General features: G+C 42.6%; 1 protein-coding gene across 3 annotated transcripts in view; it reads left to right on the top strand.

Annotated features, from left to right (window-relative positions):
• The window catches only part of FSD1L (fibronectin type III and SPRY domain containing 1 like), a 240,097-nt gene that overhangs the window by 214,107 nt on the left and 9,944 nt on the right, over positions 1-16,046 (top strand). For all 3 annotated transcript variants that reach the window (XM_063914148.1, XM_063914147.1, XM_063914146.1), the window contains one exon: positions 14,884-14,972. In XM_063914148.1, coding sequence (XP_063770218.1) covers positions 14,884-14,972 — 89 coding nt within the window. The remainder of the gene's footprint in view (positions 1-14,883; positions 14,973-16,046) is intronic.

Below are 16,046 nucleotides of genomic sequence, written 5' to 3'. Positions count from 1 at the left end.
CAGCTCCCGGCTATCAGCAGATAACCGTTGATGAGAGAGTGAGCTGGATGTGGTCGGCCTGCCTATTTATGCTACTCACACAATGCAATCTATTGGTCCCTACAGTCTCACTGTCCATTGGACGCAGGAACTCGGCTTCGCATTATAACAAAGGTCACAAGTTGATTCATATCAGTGGCCCTGGTTATGCAAAACAATGGGTGATAACTAACACATTCCTGTCTTCTGGAGGGGGTATTGTTTGGCGAATACAAAACAGAATCCTGTCTGGGTTCTGTTCTATATTCATGATGTCCACTTTCAGTTGAGACAATGACATCTCAGCCCTCATTCTCCTGTATACAAATCCAGCCCCATTTGTAAACACAGGTGTTGACCCTCCTCATTGAGTCTCAAAAGCTCAGTGTAATTAAAGACTATTGTACTCCGTCTGCGGGAAAGATACTGATTTGGAGTACAATTGATCTTCAATTACTATTCCTGTGTTTACCTTATGCATGTGTAGAGATGAGGCCCTCTTAACATGCAAACTATTGTTTGGGGAATCTCTGAGGTCAAAGAGACATTTGAGACCTACTGATGCCTGTCTCCAACTGTTCAGATGCATGACTAAGTAAGGACAAATAATAATGAATAAATGGACATAACTTCTTATGTCCATAACTATTCGCACGAGCAATTAATCTGCTCCAAACCAACACCGGAATATTGCTATTTAAATACTCTTCCGATAGGTACCAAACACCACTGTCTGACTCCTGTTAGACCCTTCGCACAATACAAAGAGGGATTCCTCCGTTCAGGGACATTCTATATTAACCAAACTTTCAGAATCTATCAAAGGGACCATAATCTATAAACTACATTAATTGTGAAAATATGTAACGAATGAGTCGCACGCTACGACTACGTAAACTCTACCGTAAATACGCATACCGCGCCTGTGAGTGCACGCTATTGCGGGTATGCGCCTCCACGGGAGAGCGCACGCACGCGCAGCGCGGACCAGTGTGCGGTGCAAATATGGCAACGTGCATAGAGACATTTTTCTGACTTCGACAGTCCACCCTTTGGCAGTCAATAATAACTGCCACAAAACATTTAAGGAGAAAAATGTAAGTCAGGGGTTAATTGATTTCCATGGTGGGGTAAGGAAGAAGAGAGGAGTAGGTGTGAAAAGGGTATGACCTAGTGAGAAAGTAGAAGCATGTGTGTATGAGTCCATGTTTGGGGGGTCATGTATCATCGTGCCGTACGTGTGGTAAATCAAGCTTCGAGGTATTGCGAAGTATACATTTGAATTCCTTCTTATCCCGTACTAAGGGTCTGTGGATGGGCTGTCAAACTCTACCGAGCTCATTTCGGCTGTGGTTGTAACAAAATGGGGATGCACATTTTAGTTGATGATACATGAATGGGGGAGGTATGTGGTTGCTGATATCTGTGCCTGTATTCCCTATCGTCTATGTGTGTCGTTACCTGAGGGTTGTAGAGATGAAGATAAAGAACACTTACGAAAAATGCAATGATATTCTATGTCAGGGAAATGTACATCTGTCGTCGAAGTTGTTTTCGGTATCTGTTGAGAGTCGTCTTCTTTGCGCTGTATTGCTCCTTAGGCATGAGCAAATAGCTTTGTCTGAGCCATCAGATTTACAAAAATGTTGGGCTAGCGTGAGTTTAAAGATACTAGGGAAACTGGGGATCCATGGCAAAGTTCATCAAGTGTCCATATTTAAAGTTGTCAAATCTTCTTCTTCGGTGCTTGTCTGTTGTCTGTATACATCTCGTCTCGTCAGCTTCCTCGTCCAAGGGGGTCTTTGTATCTTGGAGAAAAGCAGAAAAACAGGTGAAAGAAACGGACCGTATAATCGCATTTTCATCACATTCTGGTTTCTATCATTGGGTCATAAATCAAATCCAGGTTAATTACAGTTTCCTCACTCCTTAAGCTCATCACTTTTGTACTTTGTTTGCACCTCATTAAAGCCTGCCCGCATCTAAATATCAATCCAATCGATATAATGACACCCAAGATACATAGTAGAAACTTTCCAACATCCATTATGACTCCTTGAGCCCAGTCTCCCAAACCGGAGAACCAATTTCGCGGGTTCAACCATGACACCCAACCAGTCAGCTCATTACCTACAGCAGCAAGGGTGAGATTGTGTTTTCGACGAAATTCCCACTTTAATTGCAGAATATCATCCATCTTTTGGTCTATGACCTCTACCGGATCCTCGGTGCTATTTGTGATATACGTGCAACACTTTATGCCGTACTGTGTTGCCAATGTAACACAATATCCGCCTGTTACTGCTGTAAGGTAATTAAGAACCATCCTATGCTGAACTAGTTCTGTTTTGTAAGCTTGAAGTTCTCTTCCAGTGTATCTAAACGTGTCATCATACATTTCAGTGATATTATCTAACAAATTGGCGAGTGCGGAAATGTATTTATAATTCATCACTCCTCGAGCGGTACGAGTGAAATCTAACGCTACCAGAACCTGAATCCCGGTGGATTCATGGATAAGATCAGAGGCCGGATGCTCTAACCTTTCTGACAGTTGTCTTTTAACCCGGTGCTCGTAGTGAGTGTGAGTATAAGGAGCTTGGGCACCACGGTGTATGTCCTTCATTTTGTCATGTGTAACAGTCATCACTTCAGGCAATACTTTTCCAATATAACACAATCCTTCAGAGTTTGGGGCTAGCCACTTGTACGCCTTTCTCCCGCATATGAAATATGCGTCATCGGGGAGAACATAAGGGACGGAGAAGGACATGACCATGTTACAAACCTTCCAGGTGAAATCTCCTGACCCTAATTCTTCCATCTGCCTAATGCACGTATCAGTTTGTATGACATGTGCACAGTATCCTGGTGATACCTCTCCAACTCTAGTAATCCTATTTCCTAAGGTATATCGATACCGAAAAGATTTTCCTCTACTGGCTATGTGGCGTACCAGCTCTGTATCTGTAGGCATTCTATCTGCTCTGTGTGAAAAGGTCATGGTAAGGTTGCTCCATGACACTTCCCAATTTCCCGGTTTTCTGGGATTGGAGATGTTAAAACATATGAGGGACCTATCCACATGGTATTGGTGGAGCTTCAAACTAGGAGGGCTGGAGATATTAAACCTCCGGTCCACCGGTCTCCCACCACTTAGCTCAAGTACCTCCCCTAACGTTAAAGGAAATGGTACTAGCCCTGATTTGCTGTGTCCCTGAGGTACTTGAGAGCATACCCAACAATCGGTCTTATTTAACACATTACCCACTAAGGAGTGATAGTCACTCAATGGATGCCGGTCCATATGGATATTAAAACTGGATTGGCATTTCTTTGTTACAGAGCCTACAGATACAACTTTCTTTTTGAACTAACATTCCTTCACAGTTGTTTACAAATAACATGGTTGTTAGATCGTGCCCGGTACTCGCCTTTGCTTGGTGATTGGGTTGCTATTGGAAATTTACACCTCCGTCTCAGTCATCAGGACCTTTCTGGATCCTTTCTCGACCTCACTGGTACTCTCACCGAAACAGACTGCTCTGGTCAACATCATGGTTAACGGGAAAAATCCATATCACAGTCTCTTGGGGCAAGTCCATCTTACAGGAGGAGAAAAGAAGAAATTTGTAAAGGGGGTATAAGAAAACAGTTTGAGGGGGAGAGAACTCGTTACGATAATAAGTTCTCTCGTCTTGTTGTTCTTCTTGTTCTGCTGTCCTCTCAAAGGTGTTGTCTCTCAGTCTTCAAAAACGATCATTCTGGTGATGCAATATTCCTTCCTAACCGACGATCTTTCTGTAAGGAGCAAAAATCTGGCATTACCATTGGTCCAACTGAGGGGTGACATAGCATCTTTAAATCATGGAAACATGAGTGAGAAGAGAGAGAAAATAAAAACAAAAGAGATAGAGAACAATTCATGTGCATATATACATTACATAACTCGACAATAACCATCAATAAGAGAAGAGAAACAAAGCATTTTTAAACGTTGTCAACATTAAGAAAACATTGTCAGACTATTAGGCTGTCGTATCTACGTGTCTAATGGTTTCCTTGAGCAGTCCCTCCCCACCAGCACTTGCATTATTCCACTGTCTGTATCTGGCCAGAATACATTGTGGTGGATAGGTCATGCTGGGGTTTGGTAGACTTCTGCAAGGACCAAGCGAATATGCAATGTTTGAATTCTTACCAATAATCGTCAGAGATGGGGATAGAGAGAGGGAGAGAAAAACATTTTTCACAAATACATTTACAACGTTTCACCTGGTCATTCCTGTGTCTTTAGTGAATGACCTCCCACTTCATTAACCGTTACTTCAGGCTTGCCTCCATTCCTAATAATCACCTTTCCTGCCTATGTGATCCTTGATTATAATGGTGTGTATTGTAATTTTGCTCATTTCTTGGTCTAGGGGGTCTAACTTTATGTGGGTTATTACAGTTGTTGGCATAATGCCCTTCTCTTCTACAATGGTAACAAATCCTTGGCTTTCTCCATGTGCTAGGGGCCTGGGGTTCCGGTCGACTTGATGCATCCTCTAGTGCTTGGATGTTCAGTGTCATCAACCGCTCTCCCTGCGCTTCCCTGGTTCTTTGGATATTTCGGTCATGCTCGATAGCGGACTCTCTTAATGCCGCCACCGAGATACCTCTCCAATGAGGTATTGAAGTTTGTACCCTAATTTTTAGTGTGTCTTTCAAGTTGCTCGCTAATACGGACACAGCTACCTCTCTGTGGTGTACATTAGTTTCAATGTCATCTATACCAGTGTACCTAGCCATATCCTGCAGAGCCCGGTGAAAATACTCTTCTGCGGATTCACCTTCTTTTTGTCTTATTGTATAGATTTTATTCCACTTTGTTACTGTAGGAAAATATTCTTTCAACTGTAGGTTGATTCTTTTTACATTATCTTGGTTATACTTGTTTGTTAGTGGCACTTCCTCATCTAGCTTACAATCAGTGATAAATTTCAATGAATCAACATCGGGGGGTAAACATGCCCTCAAAACTGTCCTCCAATCTTTGTTACTTGGCTCTGCAGTATGTCCTAGCACTCTAATGTATCTTTGACAAGCAACTAAGTCTTTCCTGGGATCAGGAAATTCAGACAGAATTGCTCTTAATTCTGTTCGGGAAAAAGGGCAGTACATGGCGATGTTCCTGACAGGAGTGATTCCTGAAGAGTCAGTTTCCCCATTTGGTACTGCAATTACCCTAACAGGATTAAGTCCAGTAATGTCATTCTGAATTGATTCTATGATATAAGGTACATTTGTTTGTGCGTGATGTATAATACCATACATACCTGTGGACACGACCTCACCTGACCCTCCATTAGGGGGTTTGATTACAGTTTTTACCGATTGGGTCGCGTCCACCTGGATGTCTTGTGTGATGGCTTCTGGAGGAGGTGCCGACATCGTTCTGGGTTCACTTTCTGGTTGGTGTTCCTGAGGAAAGTTTAACATGGGGTGCGACTTGCATGGGTTAATAGTTGTACATTCAACAGTATTACAATTATCTTTGTTACATTTATTACACTTATTCTTATCATCTATACTACAGTTGCTAAGAGCGTTTATATTGTTCACCCCTGTGCTTTTCTCCGCAATCATAATTCTCCCTGCTGCCACGTTTCTCCTCTCAAGATGAAAGTTAGGTATGTAAGTTACATTTCTCTGTATTTCACTTTCCTGTAGCCATAACTGCAAACAATCATCATGTTTAACCCGTAGTTTCAAGTATTTTATGAGACAGATCCTCCGCCTTAAATTATGCAACACCTCTAAGTCAAAACTACCTATCCCGGGAAATGGTACCTTATCCCCCGCAGTCATTCGTGTCCATTCATCACAAAAGGTCTCAGAGTGGGGACCATATTTCCCCCACATTACTAACCGAGCAGACCCTCGGGGTCTGCAAGCCTCTGGAGTCTGAATCCTGACCTCCGACCGTCTCTGTATTGTGCACTTGGCTGCCATTGTGGACCTTTTTAACACAGAAAAAACTTCCTAAAATGCACCAAACACAGAAATCCTTAAAGCTCTTCCACTGAACTTCTTCTGCTCCGGGTATCTCCGTTCCGCCTTCTAGCAGACACGTGTAGCCGTTGCAGGCCCTATTTTTAGAGATTTTCCTGAGAAAATTCCCTTCCTTTTTCTTTACACAAATCACGCTTGCATGTGCTCCCTACAACACGTATGAGGGCAAGATTTACGCATGGATATACGACCTCATATCACGTTGCGTTATTGGTCACACATACAACCGTGCGGTCCAATCGTACCACTTATAGACACTTGTTGCCCATAAATGGTAGGATCATTGGAGTCTCCCTACTGTGCTCCAAAACAGCCAGAGCGTAATACAACGAAAACTTTATCACACTCTGTTGCACGTTTTCACTCAGATCGTGCTCATCACGTTCCACATAGATCACAAAGTTCACAAAGCGGGATTATCACATAGATCACAAAGTCCACAAAGCGGGATTCAATACACTCATACCGTTTTCAACCCAATATCATTCTTATAGTTTTCTGATCAGAAAAATCATTTCCCGTAGTCTGATAGCTCTCCCCAGAGGTATTACAGTAAAGTAAGGTATTTAAACTAAGTTTTGGAAAGCTGAAATCAATTTGTGCTATTTATCGCTTTGCGTTATTTACCGCGTTGCGCTACTTATTGCTTTTTAATTATAACATTTGTGATTTGTTACATGAGCGTACACGGACGCTCCGTTGCGCTGCGTGCGTCGGCCTTTGGGTTGCGTACGCAAGTCTCAGTCTTTTGTTAGAGACACGTGTACGCACAGCAAAGATCCACCGTAACACGATTTATACGTTTATCAATGTAGATGATCCTTGATCATTTACCGCGCACCACACTGACCTTGTCTCTTGGCAAAGCTGTGTGTTTGTCTATATTTTAACTATGTTGCTTCTACTTAAATTATTGAAATAGCGACAAATCTCTCTCAGCACATTTATCAACTATAAAACTGGCAAACAGGATAGTGATATACGAAAAAAATGAAATACACGGATGGAAAAGAAATGCAGATATATATGTATACGTGCGTATATACGCAAGACAGAAGAAAAATACAGTTTTAAAAGACACAAGCGTTTTGTTCTTACCTCCTGGTCTCCGGATTCCTTCAGCACTCTTTATCTAAGCGAAGCAGACGCTTATCCCGCCAGCACTATGAGACAATCTCTCCCACCCTTTGCTGGGGGATAATGTCTGCTGATCTACCTAGTGCAGATGTGAGAAGTATAGGACGAGCCCGCAATTGACAATGCTAAATTCCTTTGTCGTATAAACAACCCTTTATGAAGCTAAGAACACTGTACGCTGTTTACTTAAGAAGTACCGTAATGGTACGCTATCTGCGTAGCGATCGCTCAGCCGTAGGCGAGACGCTCAAGCGTCACGTTCGCTCACGGCCCAGTGATCACAGGACACGTTATTGGTTATGTCTAGGGGAATGATTCGCTGTAGCGTAGCATACGCTCGAGACCACGAGGAGGTCGCCAGCGATGCAGACGCTCACAACACTATACCTTTATGATAAAACCTTATACCAATGAAATACACTGAATACCTTAATGTGAGTACAGGGTGTAAGTGCAACCTTGTGTAACCTGACTATCTACAAAGCTGCTTGAGCGTCACCGACGCTCAAGTGAACACTTATCACTATAGAAAATACACAGATACTGGTTTAGGTTCCAAGGCCTATTAACTGTATTATATCTAATATACTTGTAAAAGGGGATAACAGTACAAATGATACACTACAATATAACAGAGACTTCCTAACCACAGAACTAAACAATAAATACAAAAAGACAATACTACACTGACCTAAATGCAATACAATACAATACTATCTAATACAATACAATACTAGCCTAGTCTAGGGGAGATATGAGAGAACAGAACAGAGAGAGAGAGAGAGAGATGAGATGAGATGAGAGAAATTGGCTCACAGAAAGACAATGATTACGGAGAGAAACTTACGCACAAAGGGTATGATCGCCTGCGCCTCGATATCCAGCTCCCGGCTATCAGCAGATAACCGTTGATGAGAGAGTGAGCTGGATGTGGTCGGCCTGCCTATTTATGCTACTCACACAATGCAATCTATTGGTCCCTACAGTCTCACTGTCCATTGGACGCAGGAACTCGGCTTCGCATTATAACAAAGGTCACAAGTTGATTCATATCAGTGGCCCTGGTTATGCAAAACAATGGGTGATAACTAACACATTCCTGTCTTCTGGAGGGGGTATTGTTTGGCGAATACAAAACAGAATCCTGTCTGGGTTCTGTTCTATATTCATGATGTCCACTTTCAGTTGAGACAATGACATCTCAGCCCTCATTCTCCTGTATACAAATCCAGCCCCATTTGTAAACACAGGTGTTGACCCTCCTCATTGAGTCTCAAAAGCTCAGTGTAATTAAAGACTATTGTACTCCGTCTGCGGGAAAGATACTGATTTGGAGTACAATTGATCTTCAATTACTATTCCTGTGTTTACCTTATGCATGTGTAGAGATGAGGCCCTCTTAACATGCAAACTATTGTTTGGGGAATCTCTGAGGTCAAAGAGACATTTGAGACCTACTGATGCCTGTCTCCAACTGTTCAGATGCATGACTAAGTAAGGACAAATAATAATGAATAAATGGACATAACTTCTTATGTCCATAACTATTCGCACGAGCAATTAATCTGCTCCAAACCAACACCGGAATATTGCTATTTAAATACTCTTCCGATAGGTACCAAACACCACTGTCTGACTCCTGTTAGACCCTTCGCACAATACAAAGAGGGATTCCTCCGTTCAGGGACATTCTATATTAACCAAACTTTCAGAATCTATCAAAGGGACCATAATCTATAAACTACATTAATTGTGAAAATATGTAACGAATGAGTCGCACGCTACGACTACGTAAACTCTACCGTAAATACGCATACCGCGCCTGTGAGTGCACGCTATTGCGGGTATGCGCCTCCACGGGAGAGCGCACGCACGCGCAGCGCGGACCAGTGTGCGGTGCAAATATGGCAACGTGCATAGAGACATTTTTCTGACTTCGACAGATATCATATGTATCCCCATGTAGATGAAGATTTTTGCTGCAGAAAGAAAGCACTCTAGCCATAGCGGACTTAAATGCACCAGAGAATGCCTCATTGGCCTGTTTGTCTAAAACTAGCAAGCTTTATCTGTAAATATGTTGCACCATTTTAATTTTAATCATTGGTTTTGCCTAGGTAGTGAAAGACACCGGATAACACATCCCTAACTAGTTATATAATGTGAGCAGGCTGCAATTACAAGTGAACACACAGGACCTGTTACCAGGCTCCACATGGCTTATCATGAAATAATGAATTAATTTATTACGTAATGCTATGTTATTACGTAATGCTATGTAATTACATAATGCTATGTTCGGCAAGACACAAAGGATCGGGTTCCTAAATACCCCATTATTCCTGGCTAGAGCATATATTACTCTAAGCCGCTAGCACAATTCCGCTTTCGTGGTGAGTAATCAGCTTTTGCTATTTCCCCTCCCAGGGCCAGATTTCACATTGCGTTAAAGCTCTCTTAATGTAATGTTGAGAATGTGGCCTTGGAGAAAGCTTAACACATTTAGAGCATGCTGTATTAAATGACGTCTACCCATGCAAGCAAGGTATTAAATATATATTTTGTGCACTATGTTATCAGCACATAAAGGCCATATAGGAGCGGATGATGTCTTCTCATCTTGTGTATTGCAGCTGTATTACACAGCGTATAGACATGCTTAACGGCAGAGGCCAAATGCTTTATTGGGCTCACAACTTACCAGCGCTTCTAGTTTTATACTTTTATGTTTACGTTAATTAAGATAATATACTTAGTCCACAACTAGCTGTTTCTCCGGCAGGGTCCACAGGTTATCCACAGGATAACATTGCGATATGATGACGCAACAGCGGATTTGCACCAATCGGTCAAAGCTTTCGGCCTCCCAGCATGCAACGGGCCCGTCCATATATCCCCGTCTCCTGGCTCAGGAAAATCAGTTTTTTGTTTGGTGCGGCAGGAGCCAGACCATGGTCAATGGGCCGCTGTTTTTTTAGCAGCCATAAGCTTTTTTATTTTATTTTTATAGTCTTATTTTTTTTGAGCGATCTTGTCTAAAAAGCATCTTATACATACCTTAGAAAGAGTCGCTCCAACAACTCCACGCTGGGTTGCGACAACGCTTACCCACGTGTACAGTGCTGTTTCGGCGGACGTCTGTGTAGGATGTACTAGCAAGTCCAGCAGATGTTACCAGGCTGTGGCCGGAGCACAGGGAGAAGGTAAGGCATCGGTTCTGCTTAGAGGGGGAACACGAACACAGCCGCACTATTTTGGGAGGAGACTACCAAACAGTCGCTGACGTGGCTGCCACCTAGGGTGCACCAGTGCTAGGCCCTAGGGATCATAGGCTCCAGGGGTAGTATGAGGCCGCGATCCCTAGGGTTGATGTCAGCAGTGGGGAGTCCGACGCTCCCTCGGACGTCCCTCCCCCGGTTCATGACCAGTTTCCTCTTGAGTTTCCCGCCATGAACTGAATTCCCGCTTCTGTCTGAGACGTTGTGTATCTAAAAGAACCCAGTCGCAGCATAGGCGGCTATGTGACTGGTGCGTCAGTGTTCACTTAGGCGTCTGTGTTCACTGTAGGATCACGGGGCGAGTGTGTACACTATTAGCGTCTGGATCCACTCAGCATTCGCTAACGTATTGATCGATCCTGGAAGTGGGGTGAAGTCTCACTATATCGGGATAACTCTCCCTGTATCCGGGTATCACACTCCTGAGCCGGGTCTCTATCTACCTTTGAGTATGAATAGTTGGATAAGTGCTTGATGCATACGAGTCTGTAAACTATTGCTGCTGTTTTCTTTAATTGTGCGACTGAATAAGGTTAAAACTCCTATATAAGGTAATAGGCAGTAATATGTTTCTCCTACATACTTGAAATGTATTTGTAGTTGATTATGTGCTCATATTGCTTATTATACTAATGTATAACCTGTGACTGATTGCTAGTGTGATTGCTGACTTTACTATAATTCTGTCAGTTTTTTTGTGTATTCTGATCCTCAATGCTGGTGATATGGAGACTTTACATTCCATTATTTTGGCCATGGAGCCGGAGGATTTTATGGTATCCTTGGATATCCAGGATGCTTACCTACATGTTCCTATAGCATTGTCCATCAGCGCTATCTCAGGTTTGCTATCCTCCAGCATCATTTTCAGTTTCAGGCCCTACCTTTTGGACTAGCCACAGCTCCCAGAGTATTCACCCAAATTATGATGGTGATAGCATCTTATCTCCATCAGCAGGGGATAAGGATTTTTCCATACCTAGACGACTTGTTAATCCTGGCACAGTCTCAGGAATTGCTTCAGTGTCATCGGCAACAGACGATTGCTTGTTTACAGAGACACGGTTGGCTCATAAATTGGGCAAAGTCGTCCCTGGTTCCGTCACAACGGATGACTCATTTGGGGACTGTGCTGGATTCAGGTCTTCAGAGAGTATTTCTACCTCTGAACAAAATATCCAAAATTCAGTCAAGGATTCAGGATCTGCTACACAGTCAAAGGGTATCCATTCACACCGCAGTGTGTGTGATGGGGTTGATGGTGTCGACATGGTGGAGTATGCTCAGTTCCATTCGAGGCCTCTGCAACTTCTGATCCTTTCCAAATGGAATGGTTGTCATCAGACAATAAAAACGCAGACTATGGTCCTTCCTCTGGGAGTAAGGAGGTCATTAGCCTAGGTGGCTACAGACTTCCTATCTGGACAAAGGGAGACCCTTTTGGATATCAGGTTGGGAAATTCTGACAACAGATGCCAGTCTTCAAGGCTGGGGAGCAGTGTCAGGAAGGAGTTGCTTCCAGGGGCAGTGGACCAAGGAAGAAAGTTGCCTGCCAATAAATATATTGGAACTTTGGGCCATATATATGGCACTTATTCAGGCAAAGGACATCCTTCAGCGGAAACCAGTCCAAATCCGCTCGGACAATGCAACAGCAGTAGCATACCTCAACCATCAGGGAAGAACTCGCAGCCAGAATGTAATGAAGAAGGTAAGTCACACATTTAAGTGGGCAGAACTTCATCTTCCAGCCTTGTCCGCAGTGTTCATTCCGGGAGTCCTAAACTGGGAAGTGGATTTTCTCAGTCGACACGCCATTCATGCAAACGAATGGGCTTTACACCCAGAGGTCTTCCAAAATCTGGTAGACAAATGGGGATTACCGGAGATTGATCTCATGGCGTCACGCCAGAACAACAAAGTTCCCGCATACGGTTCAAGAACAAAGGATCCCAGAGCGATCTTTGTGGATGCCCTGTCAGTGAGGTGGGACTTTCGTCTGGCCTATGTGTTTCCACCAATCGCTCTGTTACCCAGGGTAATGCGAAAGGTAAAACAAGGAAAGGGCACCGTGATACTAATAGTTCCGGCTTGGCCCAGAAGACATTGGTACACAGATCTGCAGAGAATGTCGATGGATGCTCCATTCCTACTCCCTCAAGGTCCAGATCTACTGTCCCAGGGTCCTTGCTATCACAAGCACCTGGATCGACTGTCTTTGACGGCGTGGCTCTTGAGACTTCCATCCTGAAAGCAAGAGAATTCTCACACCAGGTAATTCAAACTATGCTCAGAGCAAGGAAAACTTCCTAAACTCGCATTTATCACTGAATATGGCAAGCCTATATTCAATGGTGCAGTGACTGGAAATTTGACCCTAAGATGTTCAGAGTTTTCAGAGTCCTGGCATTCCTTCAGACAGGAATGGACAAAGGTCTACGGGTGGCTTCCTTGAGAGTGCAAGTGTCAGCATTAACTGTATGGTACCAAAAGAAAATTGCTAACCTACAGGATGTGCGCACCTTTTTCCAGGGAATGCTGCACATCCAACCTCCTTTTGTTCCTCCTACAGTGCCTTGGGACTTAAGTTTAGTCCTAAAGGCTCTTCAAGTTGCCCCATTTGAACCATTTAATCGAGTGGATCTTAAATGGTTGACAGCTAAAGTTTTTACTGGCTTTTGCTTCAGCTAGAAGAGTTTCAGATTTAGGGGCATTGTTATGTCGCCCTCCTTTTCTGATTTTTTATCCAGATAGAGCGGTTCTCCTAACCAAATCTGGGTATCTTCCTAAGGTGGTGTCTAAATTCCACCTTAACAAAGAAATTTTAGTCCTGGCTTTCCAGGGGCCGAACCTTTCCGCGGGAGATGCATCGTTGGACGTAGTCCGTGCCTTAAGGATCTATGTTTCGGCTAATGTCTCTGCTCACTCTACTCATAAGGTAGGTCCGTCATGGGCAGCATAACGTGGTGCTTCTGCAGAATAGATATGTAAGGCAGCCACATGGTCTTCCATTAACACATTCATTAGACATTATGCCTTTTGATACCTTTGCCTCTCAGGACGCTGAATTCGGGCGAAGGATTCTCCTGTCCAATCAGGGGCGTCCCCACCACTAAATTGCTTTTGGACATCCCAATGTTATCCTGTGGATAACCTGTGGACCCTGCCGGAGAAATATTCGTTATGGTAAAACTTACCGTTGATAACGTTATTTCTCCTAAGTCCACAGGGATCCCACCATGACGCACCTGATTTGAGGATCCTTTCACTCACTAACTTCTTCTTTCTTGTACGTTATGGTGTGCGTGTGTGTTCTCACCTGATTAGGGCTCTCTATGATGCTACTGCCTTGAGCTTTGTAAAAACAACTGATTTGCCTGAGCCAGGAGGCAGGGATATATATGGACGTGCCTGTTGCATGCTGGGAGGCCGAAAGCTTTGCCCGATTGGTGCAAATCCGCTGTCGCGTCATCATATCCCAGTGTTATCCTGTGGATCCTGTGGACTTAGGAGAAATAACGTTATCAACGGTAAGTTTTACCATAACAAATATTTTTGCTGTTATTAGCTCTGTCAACATTGATCATAGCATAATACATTTATATATTGTGTAATGATTGTATTGTTGTCTGGTTTGTTGAAGACACAGTAATTTACAAAACAACTATTATGATATAAATTATACCTATAAATGATCATTTACTACATATATAAATAAATAAATATATATATATATATATATATATATATATATATTATACTGTATAGATTAGATTAGTCATTTTTTCCTGATCTAATTAGGTAACTTAGGGGTCTATTTACTAAGCCTTGGGTGGAGATATAGTGGATGGAGATAAAGTACCAGCCTATCGGCACCTACCTGTAATTTTTCAAACCCAGCCTGTAACATGACAGTTAGGAGCTGATTGTCTGGTACTTTTATCTCCATCCAAGGCTTAGTAAATAGACCCCTTAGTGTGCCCTTTCTCATATTTGATATATATTACTGAAAGGGTGAGAGGCAAGACAAGTATAGGAATGCTACAACTATGGGGGTCATTCAGACCTGATCGCACGCTAGCTTTTTGTGCAGCGCTGCAATCAGGTCAGAACTGCATCTGCGCATGCACCGCAATGTGCAGGCGCATCGCGCCTTTTTTATTTGTTGCCACAGTTACTCTATAAATCTGTATAATTTACCCTTGTGACTGTCTTGTAATAACATTGGATAATTACCAGCTACTTCAAAACAAATACTTATTATGCACACATTTCTTCTGCATCGTTGCCTCTGTCATCTTCTTTAGATTAATTATGTCTCATTTAATGTTTTCAGCAATTATTCTGCTAAAATTATGTTTGTTTGTTGTTTTTTTTGTTTTTTTCTCTTCAGGTCAACTTTCATTTTACAACGCAGACACGAAGCAGCTACTTCATAGCTTCAAAACAAAGTTTACACAGCCAGTTGTCCCTGGATTTATGGTTAGTAGAATGCCTGCCATTATTCTCATACAAAGCACCATGGCTTACTGTATAGCAGGTTTCTGGGTAATCTATCTCATCATCACAGAGCAAAATCTGTTTTAATGCATTTTTATGGAGACAGATCATATAATAGTCTTGCAATCACTTCGTAATTAAGACAATAAATCAAATCAGTTCCTTCATTGTTAATCTGTATGGATTCACACAATATTAAATTGGGCCAGTGAATTCACAACATATGTATTAGGGCAGAGGTTCCCAAACTGTGTGCCGTGGCTCCCTGGGGTGCCTCGGGACACTTGCAGGGGTGCCCTGGGTTGGTGGTCCAGGACCAATTCAAATTATTCATGGTCAATATAATAGGCAAAACCAGTGCTGGCGGCTGCCAGTCATAAAATATGTGGCCAAACAGAAGCAAATCTTGTCCCTCACCACACAACTGACCCTAAGGATGGCATATAAACGCAATCTACTTAATGTAATATTTCTTTCTAAATTTCTCAATAAGAAATTTTTGTCTTAGGGGTGCCGTGAAAAAAATTCTGATATTCTAGGGCGCCGTGATTCAAAAAAGTTTGGAAACCACTGTATTAGGGTAAAGAATAGTTAATCAGATTACACTGATTTGGACTCTGTCACAGCCCGTAGAACTTGTGAATCCATTTGATGTGTGCTAGTGGTAGAAGTGCATGCCTCTGCGAAGAGAAAATGAGGAGGACGAATGTAGTTTCTTCTTATATGCTTTTATTAACGAAAAGAGATATTAGAGCAAGTATTTAAAGAACAAAGATGAAGAATTCCAAAAGATTAGGATGCAGAGTATTCATGGGCAGAGTTATTGAAAGAGTTCGTATAATAAATGATTGTCTGATATGGCTAGTGAATACTGAAAGAGTTTGTACGTTGGATAGTTAATTGTCGTGACTGAAGAACACTGAAGGGATTTTGCAGAATGGATGATTGTTAGACGTGGCTGAAGAACACCAAAGCAGTTTTGCAGAATGGATTATTATTAGACGTGACTGAAGAGCACTGCAGCACTGCTGGGAAATCCTCTATGGATAGAACTCA

This window comes from Pseudophryne corroboree, chromosome 1 (assembly GCF_028390025.1).
Source record: "Pseudophryne corroboree isolate aPseCor3 chromosome 1, aPseCor3.hap2, whole genome shotgun sequence".
Taxonomy (NCBI): Eukaryota; Metazoa; Chordata; class Amphibia; order Anura; family Myobatrachidae; genus Pseudophryne; species Pseudophryne corroboree.
The sequence above is the reverse complement of the archived record's forward strand: the minus strand, read 5'-3'. Positions and strand labels throughout refer to the sequence as shown.